Source organism: Chinchilla lanigera, unplaced genomic scaffold (genome assembly GCF_000276665.1).
Source record: "Chinchilla lanigera isolate Chin_1 unplaced genomic scaffold, ChiLan1.0 scaffold00001, whole genome shotgun sequence".
Taxonomy (NCBI): Eukaryota; Metazoa; Chordata; class Mammalia; order Rodentia; family Chinchillidae; genus Chinchilla; species Chinchilla lanigera.
The window spans coordinates 43,309,025-43,336,159 of record NW_004955402.1 but is presented as its reverse complement, the minus strand read 5'-3'; the positions used below and the strand labels follow the sequence as shown (position 1 = coordinate 43,336,159).

Below are 27,135 nucleotides of genomic sequence, written 5' to 3'. Positions count from 1 at the left end.
GCACATTCTACTTTGATGCTTTGAAGCTCTAACGAAGTGGAAAAGTTGCCTAACTATATGAGAAATTCAGTTCTGGTTTTTGGTGTGTTCCAGATATTGAGGCTACAACCAAGAGCCTAAGATAAAAGAAATTCAGTCCAGTATTAACTCTCATCATTTCTCACAAAAAGAAGGACTGACAGTATCTATGAGGTCAGATAGATCTTTTTCACTCATTATAATTAAAAGGCATCGGCTGAGCCATGTTAGGACTCTCAGGTGTCTTTGCAAAGTCCACTTCAGAATGTTAGGAATGTTCAAAAAAATTACTCAAAGCTCAGCCATGTTAAAAGCTTTTTTAAAGGTTATATTTACCAACCACAGAACCCAAGAAGGTGATGAGCAGTAAGTCTCTGGCTTACGAACAACCTCTGTTCCAGGAGAACATTGGTTCAGTCAGATTCGTTCATAAGTCCAACAGACTTGTACCTTTGATACAAATATACAATGTGAAGCATAAAACACACACACACACACACACACACACACACACACACACACAAAATGCTGTCAATAAACACAGCAGACACATTAGCTACTTCTGTGATTTGTTCACATCTATGAATGTTCATAATGTGAAGTCTGTTTCTACCTGTGAGAGTCTGAAACTCAAACATTTGTGAATTGGGGACTTACTGTAATGAAGTTTGACCCGACCTAACATTTTAAAATTCTATTTTTAGTTAAAGGAAGAAAAGCCCTGTTTTTCTTAAAAAACAGTTTATTAAAGGGCAAAAGAAAATAATGTTTTTAGAAAGTATTCTGTAAATTTTTTTTTTTTTACTTTGATGATTTCAACACAGTGAGGTCCATTATTGTTGCAATAGCCTATTTAGTAGAGAGAAAGCATTAGAGGGCAAACTGCCCCCCAACAGAGCACTCCCGCTGGTCTTGCCCAAGTCAGGAGCTCACTCAGAGAGGAACTGTGCAGGTGTGTGACGTGGCACAGGCTGACCCTGAGGAGGAAGAAAGTACCACAGCGTCATCTTTATTGAGTGCACACTGTACATGGCAGCACTGTGCTACCAGCACTCAGTGTTACCATCTGCTTATTACTCACGACGGTCCACTGTGGTAAGTGCAGCTCACAACCTCCTCTGAGGATGAGGGACGTGAAGTAACTTGCTTAGGCCACACAGGAGCTGAAGGGACTTTCAGGGTTTCCAAATCCTTAAGATTGGACAAACCTAAACGAATGGGGTTGATTTGTGAGCTCTGACTGGATGTCAATGCCATAGTCTTCAATCGAAAACCAAACACTTTTATAAAACTGCGAAGTGTATTTTAAATATCCCTGGCCTTCCTTTTATCCCTCTAACACGGGGTGGTCTGAGCACCAGCAGCCTCAGTATCGCCCAGAAGCATGGCCCCACCTCAGACCTCTTGGCCAGAATCTGTTTAAGGACAGCTGGGAGACCTGCGTGCTCTAGAGGAAACTGTGACAGGAACCAGTGCAGCCACCAACCTCCCTTCTCAGTGCTGCCCGCTGGCTGGAAGGCTGTTCCCCAGGCCTGACATGCCTCACTCCCTCTCCTTTCTTCCAACTGTGCTTAGTGTCACCTACCTCCTCAGACAGCTCTGACCTCTATATGAGAAGCAGTATCTTCTGTCACCCTCTATCTGCTCACCCTGCTTAATCTTTTTCATAGCAATTATCACTACCTGAAATCACAGATTTGTTTAGTATCTCTTCCACTGTACTATAACCTCCATCAGAACTGGGGCTTTGCAGTTCCAGTACCTTAGGCAGTGGCTGGGATAGAAGTGCTTGACAAATATCTGAATGAGAAACAATTTTAGATGTAGAGCTATCTACAGCACAGCAGAGATCCCTGGAAATAGAAACGGGAGACTGAGGGAAGGAACGCGTCCCCTTCACCATTCCATATTTATCTGCAGTTTTCTTCACAGTATGTACACTGTTTTATTATTAATCACTTTTCAAAATGTAGTGTAAGGACTACAAAACACCTCAAGATATATCACACCATGAGAACAAAGCAGATTGCAACCCTTCCTTCTAAAGGGTTTTAGGCTTTATTACTTTACTAGGTTACACTTTTAATACATTTTTTAAAAACCCATGTCCTGGAAAGCCTGTTTGTCCCAAGAAATGCCATTCTGTTAAGGGAGTTTTATTTCTGAAATGCAGGCATTACAACCCTAGCACGTGGGCTGGGCCTTGTCCCCACCAGCAGCCCAGGCCCTGCATTGCTCACCTGTGCCTGAGGTGGTGCGGACCCTCAGACTTAGTCAGAGTGACTAGCAAAGCAGCAGACAGACTGGGCGGATTCCAATCAGAGCTCACAAAAGAAAACAATCTTTATTGATGAATCATTTATTTGGACAAGACAAAAACATCTCCACAGAGTTTCCTTTTATACAGAAAGTGGAACATTTCAAATATATTACTTTTTCTCTTTTTCAACAGAATTCACTTCAGTCTGGTCCCAGGAACTGCCTCTCGTGTTAGGATTCACGTTTTAGTAACACATAGGCACCCATTATAGCCAAAAGTGCATACTGTAAAGAAAACACAATGGAAAATTACTGTGAGGTCCGCAAATACATTTAGCTTATAAATGTACTGTATTCAGATGAAGTCTGTTCAACACTGCACTGAGGACAGAATCAAAAGATGACCTCTCCCAGGCCTTGATCTCCAAACTAGCTGTTCAATTCCACATTGTGGTTAAAGACCCAAAAATATATCAGTGCACTAAGGATCAAACACCTGACAAACATCTAGTGCAGTGCTTATGCCTAGGTAGGTTTCCTATTGTTTTTCAAGTGCTTTTTTCCCCCAAAATAGACGTACCATCTCTACTGAAGCCGGTAGACAAATATTCCAGGGTTTATTGTACTGCTTTTTTGTATGTTTGAAAATTTCCATTATAATAAGTAACAACTACGTAAGTGTCATTTTCGAATATACTTACGAACATAAAAGATAAAAGATGCTATTTTAAATAAATAATTGTCAGTCTAAGTGTTATGTTAATTTGTAGTTAACTATATATACTCTGGACAAAAATTAATGACAAAATATTTTAAGAAGACCGCCTCTTTACAGTTGTACAAATAAAAGCTCCAATATTTAAAAATAAATAAGTAAAAACACACATAAATTCCTACCTTGAACTTTGGATAGTCATTCATTATTATGGTGACCATACCAACATATGGTAAAAACCTAAGTTGTGGGAATAAAAAGCAAGAAATATATTATTGTTTATGAAAATACTTGACAAGTATTATGATAATACTTGACACACAAATGTTCCACTTCCTGTAAGTTAGCTTTAGGAAATAAGTCTTCCATATTATGATACCACTGACTGTGATTGTAAGGACAATATTTACCCTTGTCTCAGAGGGCTTTATTAGTAAAATGCATCTGTGTTAAGAGGTTGGATTTTTTTTTTAAGCAAGCACATGATTTGAGGTAGCAATGTCTTCATTTGCCAGAATTAAAAGCATTTGTTGAGCCATTCATACAAATAGAATAAATAACTTTCACAAATCTATTTCTTATTTTTTAAGGAAAGACATTTCAGATGGTCCATATATAAACTGCTGTAGGATAAAGCTTTAAAGCACACAGATCACTAGTCTGTAATTTGAAGAATCATCATCATTTTCATTTCACGGTGCTTTTCAGGTGTGACAAACACATTTGTTAGGCAATAAATACGTAAGAATCCCATAACTTATACTCAAATATGATTACAGTCCCAGAGAGAGAAGGTTCAGAGCCGAGATTGTGCTGACAGTATTAGTATCAGTGTGTCATCAGCTTGACCCATCTCACCATCTGATGAGGCAGACAAGGCAACACACCCACAGTGCCCTCCAGCCAACAGGCAGTAGCTTCCAACCCTGTCTTGTCCACAGAATTGTACCACTGTTAGAAAAACAAGACCAACTAGTGGGAAGCCCTCCTTGTCTCCCTGCTGATATTCAAAAGGAAACCCAAGAGTTTAGAAGAATGGTTAAAGAGGGGTAGCAAGAGTCCTTACACTACAATTTGAGGATTAAAGCTAAATCTTAGACAATGGTAGCCAGTCTCTCCAGCCTTATATACCTGGTGAAATTCAGATTAAGATAACAAGGAGATGTTTCTAAGATATTTAGCAAAGGTTAAATATTAAAAGGGTCACCTAAAGAAGTCCTTTTTTGATTTTTGGTTTTGATGCTGTGCTGTGTTTTGTTCTGAGACAGGGTCTTGCTGTGTAGTGCAGTGTGTCCTGAACTCACTACATAGCCCAGGCTGGCCTTAAACTCATGGCAATCCTCCTGCCAAGTGCTGGGATTACAGGCATGCACCACCACACCCAGCTGCTTTTTTAATGAGAAGAGAGCCTCAGAAGCTTAACTCACTGCTGGAACAATCATGCAAGTTAATATTAAAAGATTTATCACAAAACTGTTTTTAGTTGTGAAAAGTAGAAGATAATCTAAATAGTTACCATGACAAAAAAAGCCTACCAAAAGATGTTTGATTACACAAGTGATGATTATTATTAGAATAACATGTAGCCATTTTAAAAAATAAAGGTAGATAATTGACAAGTATTTCACACTTCCTCTTTGGCAAAAACAACCTAAATCTTCTAGATAACACTGTATATTACATGTGCATATACGCACATCCGGTGGGCACAGAGTTCCAAGGACATTCACCCAAAGGTCATCTCCAGGTGGACTTCTTGTAATTGTTATTTACAATCCACAAATAACAAATCTCTAACCGGGGCTTATTCTGAAATAGAATTAAATCTATGATATAGATCATATACTTGCATTTAGTTTTAGATTTTAGGTCCTTAGAAAGTTCTAAGTTTTCTTTAGTCTTCACAGAATGAACTAGAACTACTTACAGTGCTGCTGATGTATCTTATTATGATTCTGTTATCCAATAAATTTAGTTTCTCTGTTTTTAAATATATTCCCCTGGCTCTGAACCATCTACATAGCTCAAAAGTTCATCCTTACCCTCGTGCTCTTCCCACCACGTCCTTCTTTTCCAGCCAGTTCTGGCCTTCTTTGTACAAGCCTCTATCATCAACTTCATTATTATCTCCTTTAGTCAGAAATTTGATGTCTCCATTATCTCTAGAAAGCAAAATAATATCCTCTCAGAAGTTATTCTCAGCACAGCATCATTAAAAATATTAGTTTACCTAAGACATTCTGGTCAGACATGAACATTTAGAAAGCAGTCAAAGAACACTTGACCTTCCTTTGGTCTAAGATGACTGCTTACAGATAATCATTCAGCTGAAGCACAAACCTAATGACAATTTTGTAGACTTAAATTCTAAAACACTCAAATAACCCTGACAAACAGAAAGCATGGCAAAGCACCAAGGCACCAGAAAGGCAATGATTCATACACAGCGCAGATCTGCTTTTCGCTCCATGCCTTCACTCCATGAAGAAAAAGCTAGTACCTTACTTATTTTTAATCTGAAAACATGAGGATTAGTGTCATTCATCAGTGGATAAAATCAGGTGAACAATCCCTGTGCAGAATCTTATCCAGATTCATAACCCACCCAGATGTTGCTGACAGTGAGCTTTTGCAGACTTACTGTAGTCATTCACCTCAAATCAGAAGTCAGGATATGAGGCTGACTTAATCATCTGTGATGGACTTGAACGGTTTTCATTCCTTTCCAGACCCTACGGGCCTCTTGTTAGCATGAATTATATTCTTCTTCACTTTAGATACAAACTTGGTCCCAGATGAGACTTGAGCAAAGATATTTAAATGCAACTGTGCTCCTAGCTGCCCTCAAACTTTTCTTCACCTAATGTAGAATGTGTTAAGAGATTACTCCTTCCACCACTGAGCACAGTGATAAAAAATCTTGTTTGCAAGGAAATAAGAGTCTCAAATGGCATAAAGCTGGTATGTTAAAGAGACATGAGATTAATATTAAGCATTCTAAGCTAGTGCTCAGATAGCCTTGACACTAGAAACACAAAACTGTAGCATCATGCAGTTATAAAGAAGGTGGACTTTCAGTAAGACAAATTTTAAAAGTACCATTATAATGAGGGAAAATATTTAAAGCCCATGAAGATTTGAAACTATGTCAAAAAGAGTATACTAACTTGCAGCCATGGTTATACAGAAAATCAAGAAGATAAAAATCTTGGCAATCTCTCACAATTCGTGCAAGTTACAGCAAAGAACTATCATTTGCTCAACTTTGAACAATTTTTCATCTTTAGAAATTATTTTAAAATCAGGTGAGAGTTACATCATGTCTGAACATGTTTCTTTCTCAGTAAGTTAACAAGTAGACATCAGGTAACCATTAGAACAGTACCAGTACCTCAATGCAAACTGAAACTGAATTGTCAATGTTTAGATAAAATGAAGCAAATATTTTAAGTATCAATATATTTGGGGAACACCTGGGAGCAGTGAATGGAAGGAAATTCTAATACCATAAATGTCCACTTATCTAACTTATGAACACATAAAGAGAAATCCTCCATTATTTAAAAATACAGATGTACACACCTAAATGTAATTCTATAAATCATGTAAGTAAAAATGCTACACTAAACTAGATAAAGGTAAATGAATAACCCAAGTATATGAAATATTGTATAACATTTTCACTTTCTCATGGAAACTTTCTATATTTGAGGTAGAGGCAAATGTATTGCTTTTAAAAATAGAAACCAGACCTTATTAAGATCTTAATAAGTCATCTGGCATTTAAGGGAAAAGCAAGGCTGTCTGTGAGGGGAAGAATTAACACAGGATATGCCTTGACCAATCATGAGATGAGTTAGGGAAAGGAATTTTTATCCACGTAGGGCTAATGTTATGCTGAAAATACCACTTTGGCCAAAGTGATACAGAAAAACAGCCTTTTTACACTTCAAAATATAATTCTCATATCATGTACTAATAAAAATGAACAAACTAAGGCACCCACAATAAAACTAAATAAAAATGCATAACTTTTAAACTAGCCAGCGAATCGGTTCTATTCAACACAATAGAGGAAAAAAGACAATAAAAATGTATAGTAAATACACCATGTAAAAACCAATGGCAATAATAAATGCTTATCTAGTTTTAAAATAATTATAAATTAAACACACCAATTAAAAATAGCTATCAAAACAATCCTTCTTCATGTGATTTGGTACTCTTTACAACTCCTTCAGTAACTAATACCATACATCCTACCTTCAATTCGTGCAGCAATTTAAGTTTTAAGTGCATTAGTGAAGAGTTGTTCACTTGATTTTATTACATTTGTTCATAATCACCCTATGAGTTATTGTGGGTAAAATATTATCACTTCCAATTTATAGACAGTGAGGTATCTATTCCACAGTTACCCAGTTAGTAAATGGCAGAATTAGGAACTTAATCCCACGCTTTCACTACTATCTAATTAACCAGTAAAACCATCTCCCAAAATTTACAAAAACCAAAAGCCTCTTACTTTTCATGAACTTTGATTACTCTGTGAACTATTGGAATGTCTCGTCCTTCAACTTTGAAAACAACTATTTCACCAGCTCTAATGGGGTCTTCCCGGAAGTTTGTGAGGAACAGAAGGTCTCCCCTGTGAAAGGCTGGCTCCATACTGCCGCTGAAAGAAACACAAAGTCAACATCAGCAGCCAAAAGGTGATGACAGGTGATGATAATAAACTTACCAGTCAGAGCTGAAACTAGTCAATAGTCAGCTAAGTCTGCGGAGCTACAAACTAAGTCACTGTGGTTCCTGCAGTTCAAGTGATAATGAAATATGACAGAGGAATCAATACCTACTTAGATTGAAGAATGAAAGGGGCAGTCATACAGGACAAGGACCGAGAATAATATGAACTCTTTGAAGTAAAAGCTACCAGTTTTTAGCCTTAAAACAAGCTGCACCTCTACAAATACATCACTATTTTCATTCAGAACTGCAAACTCTTACTGCTAGGGCAACTCTTTGGCTTCATAGCATATCTCCAGCACACAAGATACTGAAATATTTGTTCGTGGAATGACAAGCAGACAATGAATAAATAAACTGGGAGCAAGACTCACCCCACAGCAACACTGGAACTGGGGACAAAATATGAACCCCAGGCTTGCCTCCTGGAACAGGATCATTTTGACCATATTCTACACATAGCTCCAGCAAACAAATATCAACTAGTTTTGATGTGGAGATCAATAAATAATCCCCATGGTCTCAGTTCAAATCCATGCCAAAATTTTTGTTGGATTCAAAGTGAATTACAATCTACTGGGAGTCAAAGTTAAAAAAACAGAAATCATTGTATACACACAAATGCTTTAATACGTGAGAAAAAAACAAGGCCTAAAATTATGACTTGATAGGGGCTGCATAACAAGGATGAATCAGTAATGTCTGTTCAGCAGGAGGGAAGAGGGAACAAAAGCCAGGATTTTGAAGCCGTGTGGAGCTTTACAGGAAAGACTGGCTCACCAAACTGGCCCTTTCCAATTGCCCAGCCCTGGGACCCCTAACTTCCAGCAGATGCAGAATGCAGAAAGGAGACATGCAGTGGGGTAGGCTAGCCACTGAGCACCAGCTGGGAGGTTCATGTTAAAGTGAAACCAGTGCACTAAGTATTGGAACAAATTTGGTGCTCAAAACGAAGAAATCTGAATGAAAAGGGACAAGGAGTTTGCAACAGAAATGACCAAAAGGAAAAGAAGAGAAAATAACTGGGTAAAACCAATTTGGGGTTTTATTGTTTCCCAACACAGAATTTATTTTGCCTTCCAAAAGTAAAACATAATCGCTTCAGAGTTGTTTTCTTTTAAAGAACAATTGCTAAAATGCTTAAAACAATTCTTTCAACTGTGGCTTTATGTTTATTCCTTTAACAAAATTTCTGAAGATACAGTGGGAAGATGTTTCTAGAAAATTGTTTTGGTCCCTGATAACAGGATTTCAGAGAAGAAAGAATTCCCTGTACAGGTCTCAGAGGCAAGAAGGGTGCACTGAAATTTGGCATTGAGGGATATGATCTGTCCCAACAGAAAAGCAGTTCTTTGAAGTCTTTCCCTAACGTCAACTTACACTTGCTTTTCTCCTGGGCTAGGGATTCCCCTAAGGCCACACAGTCCTCAGGGAGGTCAATGTTTTATTCCACAAAACAAAAATTGCTTTGAGCTGTAAAGGATGCTTTTTTAAAAGTTCCTATGCACTGCAATTTCACAATCACCTCTTTGTACGTATACGACTATGTGATTTGAGGAAGAGAGCCAGGTGTTCTCAGGTTGGGCACTGCTCTGCCACAAGTAATTGTGAGACACTGGCAACATAGCCTCCCGGGCCTTAGTTCCTAACCTGTTACATGAGATAGATGGAACACCTAAATTTGAGGTTTTTTAATTCTTTTTCTTTTTTGTGCTGGAGATCAAACCTACAGCCCCATGCATGCTAGAAAAGTGCTCTACCACTGAACCATACCACTACTCAGCTTTTAAAAAGCCTTAAAATCTTTCTTTCAAATGAAACCTACCTGGGTAATATAGCCACATAAATGCATAAAAGTGGAATTATTGCAACTGAAGCAAAGCCAAGGTGTCAAGGGCCCAGGAGCCTGCTCCCTTTTTTCTTCCTATCTATCCATCAGAGCCCAGGAGAGTCCTGGAGCACAATGTAAACACTAGTTTGTCAGGGTCCCCTCATCTCTGCTGTGAGCTACGCTATCCTCAGGCACGTACATTTATGAAAACGTTGTGTCTCTAAAAGTGCCCTTTGGCCACTTGCACAGGGGTGGCCTGGAGAAGTGTGCACGTGGCTGCAGCCTTATGAGGTGCATCAAAGGGGCTATCTCCTCACCAACAGTAAGATCCAGTCATCTGAGACATGCTGGACAGAGAGCGTCCTGAGGCACCCAAACATGGGCATTTGATTTCAAATTGACTTAAGTTTTTTCCCTGAGGTGACTTTATGGCTACATGAAGTTGACTTCAGCATTTATTCTTCTAAAATAAATATGCTTTACTTTTATAAGCACAAGAGTCTCTAGAAGATAGTAGCTATCTACAGCAGTATGACTGAAGAAGCTTGAAAAAGTACCAGGCACTTGCTAGGCACTGGGCACTCTCTGTCTGTTAGGTTCAAAGAAAACTAAGTATTCAACTTAGTTATTTAACTAAATTATTTTTAACTTAGTTATTTAACTAAATTATTTTTAACCTAGTTATTTCACCAAATTATTTTAACTTCATTATTTAACTAAGTTATTCAGCTAAGTCATTCTTAACGTAGTTATTTAAAAATCAATTTGCACAACAATAATGCATTACAGTTAAACTGTGATATGTAAGTGGATTAAATGCACTAGTATCAACATGATTAACTCTCTAAAGTGCCTGTTGAAAAAGATAAGATTTTCCACCAATACCACCAAAAAAATGGGACAATCTCAAAACAAATACCAATATAGAAGATTCTAATAGTTTACCCAATTAAAATCTTGAGTAGTGGCTGTCACATAAATTTTCACTCAAACCATCCTGGGCTACAAAGTGAGCTCAAGGCCAGCCTGAACTGCATAGCGAGACTCTGTCTCAAAAAGACCAAAAAAAAAAAAAAAAAAATTCTCACTCAAGGTCCACCCCTCTGCCCCAGAGTGACACAGGACAGGAGCTGACTTGTGAACTTACCTCAGCACCACCACGATGGGGCTCTCACTGCCTGTGAGGACGATCAAGCCTTTCCATATCATAAGAGCAGAAGACACGATCATGGCAAAGTTTAAAACCTGGTAGTACAGCTGGAATGAAAAAGGCCAAAGTGAAAACCCACTGGGAGAATATTTACCAACCCAAAATCAAGGATGTGCTTCTAAAATAAAACAAAAAGATGTGATTTTAGGACCAAAACAAGGCAGTGTTTTAATTTTTTTCCAAAGAAAAAGCCTTCCAAATACCATCTCTCCTTCAGTGAAAGGAGAGGAGGAGACAGCAATCTGTGTGAGTGTGCTTTGCTAAAACCCTAGTGAAGATCTACTAACCATTCCAGATTTCCCAGTATCTTAAACCCTGAAGGGTTCTGCCTGCAGGACCCAGCTCTAGTCATGGGCATGGCCCCACGTAAAGAGCATGGGTCTAACTCTGAAAGTCTGGCATACCTAGTGGGAATCCTTTAGCACCACACCCACAGCTGACCTCCAATGGAAGCCTTACAGTATGACAGTGATTAGTGATGAGCCCTCTGCAACTAAAAATTACCTGTTAAAACAGAACAAAAACATTAAACACCTGCAAGTTTAACTGTTCCATAAACATGAACAGCAAATATTTGGTTAAGAACACACAAGTCAACATAATGCCTAGTTATGAAAGAGGTTTAAACTGCCCTCACCCCACCTCTGACCACTTGGGTATGACCCATAGAGATGGCCTTTATTCTCTCCCTGTCCACACACACTACAGCATGGGTTCTTCCTCACTGTAACCGCATGCCAACCTGTGGGGATGGCAAAGCAACACCTACACATATCCCAATATCCTTTAAGCTGTGGTTAAATTGTCAGCCAAATGTCCACCATCCTCCAGATGCTATAGGGACTAAAGCCCCAGTGTCTAACTCCTCATAAGGTAGCTCTCGGGGCCTGATCCTTCCTGCCCTAAAGGAAGGCACCTGACAGGTACCTGCCTCGGCCCTAATATTTTGTAGGTGTTTTGTTTTGCTTTGTTTGTCTGTTTAAGACAGTCTCGCTCTGCAGTTCAGGCTGGCCTTGAGCTCACTTTGTAGCCCAGGCTGGTCTCAAACTCCTCCCTCAGCCTCCCGAGTACTGGGATTATAGGAGTGCACCACCATGCCCGGCTTACAGCCCTAATCTTGCAAACTCCTTTCCAAATTCAATTTCTGGACCTCCTCATTTCCAGGACCTTCTTCCCTCCCCACCTCAGAACCATACCCTCTCAGCAATACAAGCTGGAAAGGAAACTGCTGCAAGCCCACATCTCTAATTCCCCTGGCACCAAGGGCTCACCTACATGTTAGGACTCTTGTTCTTTCAGGACCTCTACCCCTCACTTCTGCTTTCTATCCTCAGAATGCAGCACACAAGCTGCACACGGTGGTCTCCGCATCCTCCACCAGGTCCCTTACTCCAAAGACCTTCTGTTTATCCCTCTAAAAATAAACGTCTAGATCGGTGATGGCGAACCTTTTAGAGACCGAGCGCCCACACTGCAACCCAAAATCCATGTATTTATCATCAACTGCCCACATCACAAATAAACTTGAATACTGAGGTTTTAGTTTAGAAAAAACAACTGTTATCTGATGCTTAGCTGCAGGGGTGACTTGGCTCGCCACCACTGATCTAGACCTTCACCCAGGAGGGGAAGGGAGCTGAGTTGGGTGGGGTGGGGAGGGTAGCTAGAGATTGAACACTTCTTGGCTTTTTCACGCAATCTAATTTATTTCAGCCCCACTTCCCTTTCACCTTAAGTTTCAGAGAGATCGGCTACAACCAAGTCTTGAGCCTTTGGGGATTCTGCAACACAAATAGAGAAGGGCTGTCTCTCAGTTTCCCCTAGGGCCACTCAGCATTTTGATTTTCTCAGACTATGTCAGTTACCATTCTTCCATGTGACTCCTAGCAACCAGCATTTGGTTCATCTTGTTTTCTTGTCTGGACTCCTTACTTTGGAAAAACATGACTTTTTAAATCTCCTTGTTGTTTTAGTGGTGTTCCTAAATGAAATTAGATCCCATCTAAGCTACCTACCTACCAGCTCTCCAGAACATCCTTTTGAAGTGAGTTTGGAATTAGAACCTTGATCATGTGATGCTAAACACTGTTTCCTCAAATATCCAAAATTAATTTTAACAGAAATGGGATATGTGTGTGTATGAATTCTTTTTGAGTTTAAGAGTAAGTGTAGGAGTCCCACTGTGCAAGAGGACATACTGTCTATTTCTAAATCACGAGGGAAGATTATGAATGTTTCGCCACAAAGAAATGATGAAGGTTTGACATGACAGACATCCTAATCACCCTGATTTGAAAATTATACAATGCTTACAGTCAAAACATCACACTGTACCCTATGAATCTGTACAATTACTATTCGTCAATTAAAAATAAAATGCTACTTTAAATAGATTAAAATACAGTTTTTGAAATGCACAGGGCCTAGAGAAATATGGCTAGACACTCAGGATGGCCTAATAGAGATGTGCCAGGTAGCTTTGTAGGGTGATGATTTCCAAGTGTGGTCTTCTATAGCAGTGACTTTCAAACATCAGCATGCACCAAAAAATCACCTGGTGGGCCAGAGAACTACATTTCAAATAAGTTCCCAGGTGTTGCTGAAGCTGGGGTCTGGCACCCAGTTTAAGAGCCCCTGCTCTATACCACTGATAATAAATTTTGGCCATGCATTGGAATAATGTAGAGAAGTCTTTGGAAGGTAGGAGACATGGTTTCCATCCCAGGCCAAACGACTCAGTGGGAGGCTGGCATCCAGTTTTCATAAAGAGCCTGCCAGGTAATTCTGATGCACAGAGAAAGCAGACCACACTACACCTCTTCCTTCTCATCAGCTTAAGTCGTTCATCTTGAGCCCTTCGTCTACCTGAAATCTTCCACTTTCTATGTTGCTCTCTTTTACAGTTGAACTTCTCAAAAGAGCTTCCACCCCAGGTAGAAATCTGAGTCCACTCTGACCACTTTCTTCTGCCAGTTCTTCCTCTTTCACTGGAACCATCAAATGTTAGTTAGCATCAGTGCCATCATACTAAGTACTCCCAGTTCTGAGACTACCAGGCACATACCTGATATTGCCACTTGGATGTCTTCAAAGGTAACTGGAACTCTACATATCAAAATTTATCTTTTCTCTAAAGCTTTCAGGGTTGGTGAAGCCTATCTCAGTAAGTGGCACTGCCATTCCTCTCAGTTTGTAACCACTCCCTCCCCATCCATTTGATACATTTTATCTTTTAGACATTTCCAAAATGTATTCCATTCTCTCTATTCCCACTGCTGCCACTCTCACTCAAGTCTCCCAAAGAACCTACTGGGCCACCGCAAGAGCTCCTCCTACAGGTCCCCTGACGTCCACACACCAAACCATCCTACATTCAGTACTTGTTTTCAAACATACATCTGCTCATCTGGTCACATCTATGTCCCACTGAAAGCCCTTCAGTTGTATCCCACTATGCTGAGGACAAGCGCAAACCTTAATATAGCCTCCAAGGCCCTGTCTGATATGGAGATCCTCCCCTCAGTGAAGCTCACTGCACCCAGCTGCACCTGTGGTGTCTGTCAATGCTTTAAATAGTATATCCTCTTTCCACTCCCAGGCCTTTACCCAGCTATTTCCTCTGCCCAGAAGGCTCCCTCCCTGAACTGCTTGGCACTTATTCATCTTTAAGTCTCGCTTTAAAATCAGTACCTAAGGGAAGCCTTGCCCAATCTGCTAGACCAGCAGTCAGCAAACTTTTTGTTTAAAGAGCCAGATAATAAATATTTTAGGTTTACAGGCTATACAATATCTATAAAAACTACTTAACTCTGCCACTTAGCAGGAAATCAGCCATAGGCAGTATGTGAAAGAATGAACATGACTATGCTCCAATAAAACATTATTTCTAAAACCAGATGGAACACTGGAGTTTGCCACCTTTGTGTAAACCAGCCTTGTCATCTTATTATATATTCTAACTGCATTTTGTACCTCTTTATAACATTCTTCACCATTATAATAACACATATAACTATGTAAGGTGTCTTTCATAGTAGACTGTACATTCCATGAAGGCAGAGATCATTTCAGCGTTGTTCAGAGCTGTAGCCCAAATCTTCAACACTGGTCTATCAAAAAGTACTCCATTTGTTCAATAAAACAGTGACAGAACAAATATCTTCAACACATAGTGTTATGATTTGTATCTAGATGCTCCCCCAAAGCTTCACACACTCATAGGCAGGGCTTCTCAGAGGTGGTTGTATCTACAATCTTGATAACTAAACCGGTTTAGCATAGTTCTGGGTGTGGATAATGGGAAGCCCCACCCTACGTGTGAGTGGCATCACCCAAAAGGCTTATAGCCCGGATAAGATAAAAGAGAAAGGGAGCTTGCTTTGCTTTACTGCCTCCTGCCTGCTCTGCCACACACTATTTCTCCTCTGTGACGGCCCTCTGCCATGCCGCCCTGCCTTAGACCCAGCCAGCTGTGGACTGAAACCTACAAATTGTAAGCCAAAATAAACCTTTCCTCTTTTAACTTGTGGCAGTTTGTCTCAGCAATAAGAAAAGTAACTAAGATACATAATGAGTGCAAACAAATTAGCAGTAAGGAAAACATTAAAATTCCAACAAAAAGATAAAAACTTAAAACTAATTTTTCTAGAGAAACTACAAGCATCAAATAAACCTTTTAAATATTCAAACCAATAATCCCACCTCTACTTTCCTTCGTATCCTTTTTTTCTTCTTTACCCCTAGGAAACTTAAAGGTTTGTTTTGTTTCTTAATACTAAGACTCAACACTAGTTGATATAACAATTCTAAGAGCAATTTGGCGTTGGCATCAAGAGGCTGCCCTTGGCTCAGTAGTTCCACTTCTAGGAATTCAGTCTATTGAAAGGCCATAGGGAATTACGTCTCAAAGATATTTAGCAGTCCTATTTCTAATAATGTGGAAAAGGAAATACTGTAAATGACCAACAATAAGGAAATGACTGAGTAGAAAATGGCAGATTGCTCCATTATTTCAAATAACACATGAGGATCTTTAATGACTTGACCAAACACTCAAAACATGTTAAGTAAAAAATATCAGCTGCAGTAAGAGCTCAACAAACACGAGATGCCCACTACCACCAGTGATTTTAGGATGGCGAATCACTGAATTTTCTTTTTTTAAAGTATTCTCTACTCTTTAAAATTTACTTGAGTATGCACTAATTATGAAATCCAAAGGGAAAATGTTTAAAGCAAGCGCAATTATAAGGAATTATGGGGCCATTAAAATAATCATTTTGAAGACTGCACAAGACATGAAAACATTTTCTGATATGATAAAGAAAAGGCAGAGTTTTTTAAATGCCCCTTGCCAACATCACAACTATGTGAAATTATGTAATTTGAGGCAGTTGTAAAGGATACAACTAAAAGTAGGGACATGAAAAGAAAATTAAAATAACTGTTAAGGTATTTTGGTGCCATCAATGAAAATACAAATATTATAACTCAGTGCTAAAGCTACACACAATTTTTTAACTACTTGGCTACTGTGTTAGTAGAAAATTATGAACCTAGCTTTATATTCCTAGGAGAGCAAAAAGGCAATTCACATCATTTTAAAGCGGAAGTCACTTATTGGCGTTCACATTCAAAAATTTTCCTACCTGCTCTGCTAAACTTAATGACTTGATAAACAACTGTTGTTTCATTATGAATTACAGACCTGATGAGGAAAGCCCCAGCGTGGTTTTAAACAAAGACTGCCATTTTACATTGGTTTTTTTGAAACCATCAGGTTCCACCTTAATGAAAGCAAATTATAAATTATTGCCACTTATCTACTATAGACCTTGTACTTAGAATATTTTTTAGAGTGGTTTTCTATGCTTAAAAAATTTCAGAGGAAATAAAATCAATTGCTCAAAAATACTTCCTTTGAGCAAAACATCTGTCAGCTAAGGAAATGGCAAAATACACAAAAACCTAACTAACTGCAAAATCATAGATCACACACTTCCCACACCCTACCCTTAAGGTAGCTATGAACCTGACTATAGGTTTCACATTCAGGAATCTAGAAACATAAAATTTGACCAAAGTACTGACAAGCTGAATGGGATCTAAAACATAAACCACAATGTCTCACTGGTACCTTTTGTGGTTATTGCTAATCTTTAGCTATCACATTTGTACTCTCAGCACTCAACAACCCCAGCAGGGCTTGGAAGTAGGCCCATATTCAGTCCTTATCAACCAAAACCAAAATAACCACTTTCTAAGGGTTTTAAACAAACATTCTGGCTACAGAACAGCAGAAATGTCAGTAACTGTATTTTTTCCTCTTCCTCACTACTGAAACAAAGAATCCTTGTCTTGCATGTGGCTCTTGCCTTCGCAAGCAGGAGCAGTAAGGAAAGGAGTTCCTGCTTCCAAGACTGGTGGAGCATGCAGGCCTGACAAGGTGTCACAGGATGGATGCTATTTTGAGAAGAAAAGGAAACATGCAAAATGATAAAACTTTTTTTAAAAGTACCAAAGGTAAGATCTAAGCTTCTGAATTTTAACTAGAAAACTAGCAAAATGGGCAATGTAACCAGCTGCTGAAAGGCCTATTACTAAAACTGGGAACACATGGGTCTTCCAAAGGGCAAGGCCTTCTTTGATAGCCTGCAACTATAGCCGGTAGTGATCAGTATCACTGTGAGAGACGTATTAAAAATCTAATCAATAATCTAGATTTTAAAATAAACCTCTATTTCCTGAAGAACTTTCCCGTGAAAAACATCAGTGCTCAGTTCATTAACTATCAGTGTTTTAAGCTAGCGATAGTCTCTAAAACTCATCACAATTACAGGAGTTGATCAGCTATGCACAACTAGGCATGACCAGACCCTAAATACAATTCACGAATTCCAAGTCATCAAACTTCCATACTGCTGCACCAGTCTGAAATTCTACAGGAAGGAAGGTAAGGAGGGAGGAAGACAAGGCAGGAGAGAGGGAGAAGACAAAGTGGGAAGGGGAAGGGAAAGGGAGAAGACAAAGCAGGAGGGAGGGAGAGAGGGCGGTGCCCAAAGAAGTTATAGAGCCCTACCATTGGCATCACTCTGCAGCTCATTACTATAGACTGGAACAAATGAAACTGGATGTCCTTGAAATAATGAGAATTAACACCATTTTCAAGGACAATCAAAACCCTCTGGTAGAAAGGTTCTATTTCTTCTTTATTATTAGTAGCAATTGATGTAATACCCATCATGACATCTCGCCACAAGAAGTCCTCCAAACTCTCCACCTAGAAATTCAATCAATCACATTTTCCTGGCAGAGGGCATTTCCAATCCCTACTCACTTTCACCTTATATTGAAGAGAAAAGACAAGGATGATGGCCAGCACCTGACCAAGGGAAGAGGGCAAAAGGGAAGTTTTCCTCTGAGCTTCTCTCTCTTTGAGAAGTGAGAAATCAACCCCAGCTACTCACAGATCCCCAAGTTAAAGACTTCCCACTTACAGTGCTGCCAAAATGATGGAATCAGAGACCGAAAGTCGAGAAGACTTCTGGACTCCCGTTTGGAACACTGGGTCAGTCCACAATGACTGCGCATCACTTATGAGCTCTCTAGATACAAGGAGCATTACCGAGTCCCGATGCGTGCCCCAGAAAAACCCTCCGGTGGTACGGGTCGGGCACGATGCTCCGGGAGGTACCGCTGGACAGCTCCCACTGTCAGAAAGTTCTTCCCTTCCGCCAGCCTCTCGGCCACTACTACCCGCGCCCAGTCAGGCCTCGAGCGCCACCTGGGCAGCTGCTCCTTCTTCACTCAGTGGCCCTTCGGATACGTGCGGACAGCTGTCACTCGCGCTTGAGTCATCTAGCCTCGCTTTTGCAGGCGCACCTGATAGCCATTGTACGGGGTTCTCTTCTTCCGGCCCAGCCCTCCCCTAATTTGCTCTTGTCGGTGAAAGAAACCGCACACACTTGGCCACACGTGGATTTGGGAGGATTTGAACCCAGGGCCTGTGAGAGCCCAGAGCAGGAACTCCGGGTCGCCGCTCGGCCGCAGCCACCCGGCGGTGCCCTTGCTACAGTCCTACCCGGGAAGCCCCGAACCCCGGCATCCGCAGCCGTCCCGACCCCTGGGCGCGCCCCCAACCCTGGCCTCCATTACCTGGCGCTTGTTCATCTTCCTCAGGTCCCCGAATATGTCCAGGCAGGACGCTGGGAGATGCGTCCCCACAGCGCCCGCGCGAACCATGTTAGTGTCTCTGGGGGCCCGGGCGGCCCGCCGGCTGCAGGTGTCACACACAGCTGCGAAGCTCCGGCCGGCCCCGCCCACCAGCTCGCACCCTGGCGAACCACATGACCCGAAGCTCGCTTGGGCGTCTGGGAATCGTAGTCCCGCGAGTCTTAGCCACCAGTCGGCCCGGAACGTCCAAGAGGAGGAAAAACTACTTCTCCCACAATGCCGCGGAGGGAGAGCCTCGGCCAGTGAAGACCCGGGGCTCCTCGGCAAGGCAGCGAAGGGGCTCAGGATCCTCGTCCGACCCTTCGGAGGGAATATGGGGTAGTGGGTGATCCTACACGTCTTAGGGACAACTCTGAGAAGTGTTTTTTTAAGAGGAACGGAATTCCCAAGACTCTGCTCAGGCGCCAAAAGGACACCTAAAGCTCCCTCGCAGTCACCGAGCCGTGTATCTTGGCCATTGGATAGCTCCGACAAGGGAAGGCGGGGCTCCTACCCTGAGAGCTGACTGTGCAGAATCGGGGCGGGACCTAGAGTGGGGGCGGGGCTTGGGGGAGGCGGGAGTTTTGAAACTATCGGCTTGAAGCCTTGTAGGATTTGAATGCGAGGGAGTGTCTCTGAATCCCCGTGACTGTATACGTGGCAAAACTGATTGCGTGATTTATTTATTTATTTATTCACAAACCTTTACAAAATACCTACAATCCACCTGGTCCTATTGTAGGCACTTGAGAAACATCCGTGAAAAAACAAGCAGAAGTCCTCTTCCTCGTGAAGTTTACATTTTACCAGAGGCAGGCACAATGGGTAGATAAATTTTACAGTACCTAAGAGGTGATGGTGCTAGGAAAAAAGGAAAAACAGAGACGCCGGTTGGGAAGCTTTGTAAGAAGAGAGGATGTTGCAGTTAAAAATCTGCCAGAAACCAACCTGCAATGAAGCTAGTGAAAGGTAAGATTTTGAACCCTACTGTTGCAAAGGCTCTTTCTGAGACCTGGAAGAAGCATTGCCCCAGAGTTCTGTAACATTTTCCAAAGCAAAGTAGTAAGTCCCCGACTTACAAACGAGTTCTGTTCCGGGAGAACATTTGTAAATCGTATTCTTCCATAAGTCCGACGAAGTGAGTTATACAGTATTTGTTTTGGGTTTTGTTGTTGTTGTTTTTGGCGGGGGCGGGGGTGGGGGGGGTTCCAGTACTGGGAATTGAACTCACGACCTCGCGCTTGCCAGGCAGGCGCTGTGCCACTGAGCTAAATCCCCAGGCCCAGTCATACAGTATTTGAATTGTTATTGGTTGAGAGTTCTGTTTCTTTGCATTCCACTCTCCATCACACTTCTCCTGTTATTAGGGGGACAAGATGCATTTTGAGGAAGTTGGGCTGGACATACATTTAGTTTGGATTGAGTAGATACATTCATGTGGCTCGTGGTTATTTCCTGCCATCCGGGTATAGGAATATTGTCACCCATTGCACCAGTTCACCTCACGTCATGACAGGAAGTTGCACTGTGTGGTATCTGATCTGAGGGTTCCTACAGCACCCAGCCTCAGGAGTATGTGGGTAGGAGAGAAACAAAGTTTAAAATGTACAGATCTAGAAATTAGTCTGTGTTCCTAGGGCAAGGTGGGGGCAGGGCAGAACATCAGTACCTACCCCCACCCTGACACATGGAAGACTACTTTTCCTGCAGCCTTCTCTCTGAGAAAAGAGACACAACATACACCGTTGGGGAATCTGGAGACAACATACACCACGTGAGTGTGTTACTTTAACCCATCTACAAGTGATTCATGAGGTTGCCAGTTTTAAGAGGTGACCATAACAAGGAAAGGTTCTGCAGCAAACCCAGCTCCTGTGCAAATTCCACACATTTAAGTCTTATGATGCAGTGGGCGTGATAGTAACTCAAAGTGTTGCTGATGAGTATGAAAGCTGTAGGAAAACTCTGGCCGGCACTAAATGAGAAACAGCAAATTTTCAGGGATTTGGAGGAAATTCATGACTAGATTCTTTTTGAGAAACAGTTATTTTGCTATTGGTCCTTAGAAGAGCCTGAAAGCCCAAGGCTGGGACCTAAGATGACCATGTGGCCCACACTTCCTATCAGATACTATTTTATGATCCATCTGGTCATTAGGATGGATGGAAGCAGCAGGAATTTATTACCATGTGGAAATGGTAAATAAGATGTATGTGTGAAGTTGTGTGTGTGTGTGTGTGTGTGTGTGTGTGTGTGTGTGTGTGTGTTCTGCTCAGGCAGATCCAGAAAGAATGAGTAACCTGAATAAGAAAGTGGCTCAGACTCCTTCAACACTAGTGCATTCTCTCCTTCAGTCCAAACGTTTACTCCCCTTCTGGGGATTACCTTATGTGCAGTTGAGAGTTATCAGTTTATGGCCTCTAAATCTACCTTTCTTGGCCCTGCTTTGTGATAAAGAGCTGAACTTTGTGAACATTTTTTCCTTGCCAGCTGGCACCTTGTTAAGTTTTGTCTGTGGAGGGAACTCAAGGGACATTGGAGAAAGGAGGTCCCTTGCTTTGGTTCCTTGTGCTTTTTTTCCCCCTTCAAACCTATTTCATGTAGATGCCATTGACATCTAGGGCGCCCTGTGCTATGCACCTGCATGTTGCAGCAGCATGCCAGAGACTGGCTACCATTGAGTTTTGTCAACAACACAGATGGCTTCTCAGCGGCCCCTCAGAGGGCAGTTTCCTCTTGTCATCCCGACCGCTTACACCTCAGAGAACTTCTTTGCTATTTTGTGGGCAACATCCACACCGTCTAAATCTAAATCTCAGCTATCAGGAGGCAACACCTGTCCCAAGGTTGATCTGCCTCAGTTCTATTCATAATTTCTACTCTGTATCTGCTGTTTCTGTATTCTTTAGTTCTTACATTCTTTCGTAGTTAATCCACACTTACTAGTTGCTGGATTTATTAATTTTTCCTTTTTGAAATTATGGTTGTGGTATAACTTTTGACTGAACCCTGACTAGTATAAATAATCAGGAGGGAAGCTGTCACAGTCACCAAAAACTATCTGGCTCAGTAAGGTTTATTGTTGCTGTTACTATTTTAATTACAGAAGTAACATAGAAGCAGTCCCTCTGAAAGCCCAAGTTACACAGAATGAAATCTGCCTTTATCCCACTCAACTCTCAGTGCCATCCCAGTCACTTCCTATTTGGGAGCTTGATGTGTGTCTCCATTCCTGGTCTCTCTCCTCAAATTAATTTGTTTCAAGTTTTTTGGTTTTGAAACGATGTCTCGATGTGTGTGTATGTGTGTGCCTGCACATGGGTGTGTGACTGTATATGCTGGTGGTTCTGTATGATCAAATTCCTAGAAATTGATTTAGTGAGGCAAAGAGCATGCATATTTAGAATTTAGAAATTCCTCCAGGTATGCTAAATGAATTTCTAATCCTATGCAGTAGAGATATGATATCAAGAGATGTCAAAATTAGAAAGAACCATAACTATCACATGGGTAGAACTTTTTTATCTTGGTGGTAAACCTGAGGTTCTGAGAGAGAAATGACTTTGATGTCACATAGCCAAACCCATGTCACACAATCAGCCAAGAAAAACTTAAATTGTTAGACCAGGCTTGAAGGAATTACATTTAAAGTAATAGTTAGGTACTTGAGTCCTATTGATTCAACAGAGTGGAGAACTGAGGCAATTCTTCACGTGACACTTCCAATAGTGATGCATTTCGAACAAAATAATCTTTGTATTTCAGCCATGGTGATTTTGCAGCCTTAGTCACCCAGCTACTGGCCAGCTGTTCTAGGTAAGATTGTCAAATCTAATACTTCAAAGGGATTTAGAATTCATCCGGGTCAAGTTTATACCCACAGCTGGCATCTCCTCTGGAAGCTTACGCAGTTATGAAGCCCCTATTGAAATAAAATGTTTTTTAACAGTTACCAAATTTTCTAGTGACAATAGATTTAGGGTTAACCACTTATCAAAAATTATGCTAGACACTGTTCAAATTGTACCTCCAAATAATAGTAAGCCTTTAAAAACAGGGAAAGAGGCCTATTTGATCAAGGCAAAGAAGCAGAAGAAGTGATGCCAGCCAGCCATCCTTCCAGCCTGATACCCCTGTCCACAGGGCAGGGTACACTCAGTAATGTGGCTGGGAAAGATGTGATACTGAAGACCCCCTAAGACCAATTTTTGTTGCTGTTGGGCGCTCACGTGTGTTGGCTTGATTTGTTCTTACAAAGACAACCCTCAAAGTCAAGCGAGATGTCAAAATACATAAAACACTTGATGAGTCTCTACCCACCCTATGCTGAGGTTCAGCTTCTCACTGGCTCTGCTCTGTGTTCCTAGCTCTATCTCCAAGTGTGCTGTAATATCAAATGCAGGGTCTTCACTCTGGGTCTGTTGCTTCCAAAGGACTTTGAAAAGGAGCAGAACTGAATTACTAGTGGCTCTCCTGTGAATATCTCAGGAGAACTAGTTTATTAACTAGTGTTAGAAATCAAGCATCCCTCTGGCTGGTAATGTAGCTCAATGGTAGAGCACTTGTCTAGCATATGGACAGACCAGTACCACAAAAAAAAATCCTACATTTGTATAGCTCCTCAGAGCATTTTCTTTGACTTACCTATTTTAAACCAAGGTATAGTATTTCTTTATTTCTCCTTTTTCAGCAGAAATAAACATGAATTTTCCTTACAAAATTCTGTAAGTACAGTATAGTACTACATACCTTCTCTTAATATTTCCCAGGTGGTTTCACTGACCTCAGGTTAAATAATCAGAAATAGAATTTTAAGAAATCTCCCATACAACAGCTGGGCAACTACTTATATATGGAGTTAGCATTCCACTGAGCACTAGGAATTCGGAGCTGGATAAGACAGTCTATAGATGCATCTGAAGCTGTCATGGTACAGACAGTGGGACAGGTAAACTAGGTTGACTGCAATCAGAAGTTTGCACTCTAGTTTAGAGCCCCTTAGCACATCATTATGACCTTTATGAGTGGATGAGTAATTGCTACAGAAGCATTGCCAGCAACCTTTATTTGCCTGTTTATTCTGTATCACTAGAGTGCATTTTTATATTTAGTCAACTTTACTCTTAGAAAACACCCATTTGCTAGAAAATAAACAATTCCCAGAGATGATAAGCAACTTGCTCCACAGCCAGGAGCTGAAGGATGACACTTGAATTCAAGTCTGCCAAATCCAAACTCACTGTCATCTGCTACATCCTCTTCTATCTCTGACTACATGAGCAGACACAGCCTCTGGGTCTCAGAATTGCAGGTTCAAGCTATTGTCTACAGGCTGATGAGGGTGGAAAACAGCAGCAGCAACCCCAAGTCATGAATACTGCAGAATCTTGGAGATGCTGGCCTGTGCATGCTTGATGGAAAGAGGTAAGTCTCACTCTTAAGTGGAGCACAAACAGGAAGACATCTGAGGAATGATTTGGACTTGAGTCAGCAGTAGCAGAAATACCGGAGCCCTTTGGGTGGAAAGGAGTGAAGGCATCTCAGATCTGATTCAGAAACTCCTGGCTAATGATGCCGGACACCAGCTTCCTGAGTCACCCCCTGCCTGCTCCATCTTTCATGTCTGCGGAAGGATGTACTTCAGAACTGTACTTTTACCCAGGGATGTCATAATCAAGGATGGAAATTCCGGCTCCTCTCCCTCCTCTGCAGTCTTCCCACTCTGCTGCCTAAAGGCTCTTGTCAAAATAAGCCATTTCGCAAATCACCATCCTCTTCTACCCCAGCTCTCTACTCTGATTATCTCCCTTCCCCTTGTAGTTGTTACAACAAGTCACAGGGAGTTTTATGCTTAAAAAAGAGTCAGAAATAGGAGTAGAGAGGTTAGAAAGGAAGATGACGTTCTTAACAAAAGGTGTTCTTTTTACGTTGCATGCTACTTGGTTGTCATGAAGTAGTCAAGAGCTCTTAAAATCTGGCTTCAAAGTTTAACTGAATGTTCTATTTTTTAAAATGCTGGGGAGGTGTTTTCTTTTTTTTTTTTTTTTTTTTTTTTTTTTTTTTTTGTCTTTTTGAGACAGGGTCTCTCTATGCAGTTCAGGCTGGCCTGAGCATACTTTGTAGCCCAGGCTAGTCTTGAAATCACAACGATCCTCCTGCCTCAGCCTCCCGAGTGCTAGGGAGGTATTTTCTTATGTATAATATATTGGTGAGGCTCAATACTTTGTGCATGAATTTGATAGATACAAGAAGATAACACCCTATGATACAAAGCAAACTGGAACAAGACATAGGACATATGGACTGTCCTCCAGGCTGTGTTCACATGGAGTGGAACTACCTTGAGCCGCCTGTTTTACTCCTTGAGCTTCAGTTTTGTCATCTGTACAGACAAAGTTGTGGCCGCTGACATTCTCTGCAAAGATTCAAGTAATGGCCTCTGGGGAACAAAAAACTGTTAACTTTATTTTTCTATACTCTAGAAAAGTTACATTAAAGAGCCTCTTCTGTCTTGGTAGCAGCAGCAGAAAATAATCACTTTTAGTTTAAAAACTGGGGCAATTCAACATGTTTTATAACACTGTCTTCTCCTCACTTTTTCTCCCCAGAAGGCAGTTGCAGGGTGTAGGAAAGTAGGGACAACTAGAATTTCATTTAGTGATATGCTTACTAGCATCATTTATTCAGCTTTGTATTCACTCATCCTATAAGCACCTATGGAGGACTCTAAGGGCTACAGAATTTTTAAAAATTATAGTCTTGGCCCTCAGAATCCCATGAACCCAGGCCAAGGGGTGCAGTTCAGTAGTAGAGCATTTGCCTAGCATGCATAAAGTCTTGGGTTCCATCCCCAGCACTGCAAAAACGAATTGAAACATACAAATAATTGCATGCAAGATACGGCATGTTAAACATATGTACACACACACATGCACAAATTTTCAGTGCACCTTAGTGGGTATGAAGCAAACAGAAACACAGATTGAAAGACAGGTAACAGTCCTCAAGATTATTTTGCACTTGCTTTTCATACCAAAGCTTTTGGAAAAATGGGGGGAGGCATTTTTCTTGTGGGTACTGATCCTTTTGTTGTTTGTTTTGGAACTAGCGATTGAACCCAGGGAGCACTGTACTACACCACTAGCCCCTTTTTAAAATTTTGAAACAGGATCTCACAGAGTTGCCTGGCATGGTCTCAAACATGCAATCCTCCTACCTCAGTCTCCCAAGTAGCTAGGATTACAGGTGTACATGGGCTTCTGATTCTTAGAATCAAAATCCCTGACTTTTAAGACTATGTCCTCTATAGGCATTAGAGTCTATAGTACTTAGATGGTAGCATGGGGAGCTATATGGACCCATACCCTAGGGAAAAAGTAAAACCACTTCATTACTTAAAGACAATTTAAAATCTCTGGAAACTGTCAAAGGGGCATACAACAAACAAAGAAACATTTATTCAAGAAAATCTATTCATGCTCAATAATAACAGCAAGATTTTATGGCGTGTGAATCACAACCCAGTCCCCCACTCCACTCCAGGTGAGTGTGGCCAAAAAAACGGATCCCACACGGTCAGCTGTAGAGGCTAAGTCCAAGTAGGCTCCAGCACACTGTCTAGTCAGGGCTTCCTCTCTGCTCCCAAAATGGCACTTGCTTGCTGTGCCATCACATGGAGGAAGGGGAAAAATGGCGAAAGGGGCCAAAAGAGACATGCAGGCTCCCTCCAGCCCTTTTATAAGAGCACTAATCCCACCTGTGAAGGTCCTCTCATGACCTAGCCCGCTCCTGAAGGCCCCACCTCTTAACACTATTGCATGGGATCAAATCTCAACATGAATTTTGGAGGGACACAGACCTTCAGACCACAGCAGCTAGGAGGTTCATGAGAAGAAATCAGGGAAAAGGGTCAGAAGAGCCCTGCTGGGGTTGAGAAAACATCTCGTTGCTCATGGGAGTGTAAAATGATACAGTCACTTTGGGAAACAGTCTAGCAATTCTTCAAATGGTTAAATATAGAGGTACCATACGATCTAGTAATTTCTTATCCCTAAGAGAATTAAAAACATATATCCATGCAAAAACTTCTACATGTACGGTTAAAGCAGTATTATTCATAACAAGAAGAGTAGACACAATCCAAAA

At 41.1% G+C, this 27,135-nt stretch overlaps 1 protein-coding gene across 1 annotated transcript; it reads right to left on the bottom strand.

Annotated features, from left to right (window-relative positions):
- Positions 1-2,343: 2,343 nt before the first annotated feature.
- On the bottom strand, positions 2,344-19,122 carry Sec11c (SEC11 homolog C, signal peptidase complex subunit). Its single transcript, XM_005372997.2, has 6 exons — positions 18,934-19,122; positions 10,717-10,826; positions 7,518-7,667; positions 5,035-5,154; positions 3,175-3,232; positions 2,344-2,562 (listed from the first exon to the last, which is right to left on the bottom strand). Exons 1-6 carry the CDS (start codon positions 19,018-19,020, stop codon positions 2,509-2,511), a joined length of 579 nt encoding a protein of 192 aa, XP_005373054.1. The 5' UTR covers positions 19,021-19,122; the 3' UTR covers positions 2,344-2,508.
- Between the last annotated feature and the right edge of the window lie 8,013 nt (positions 19,123-27,135).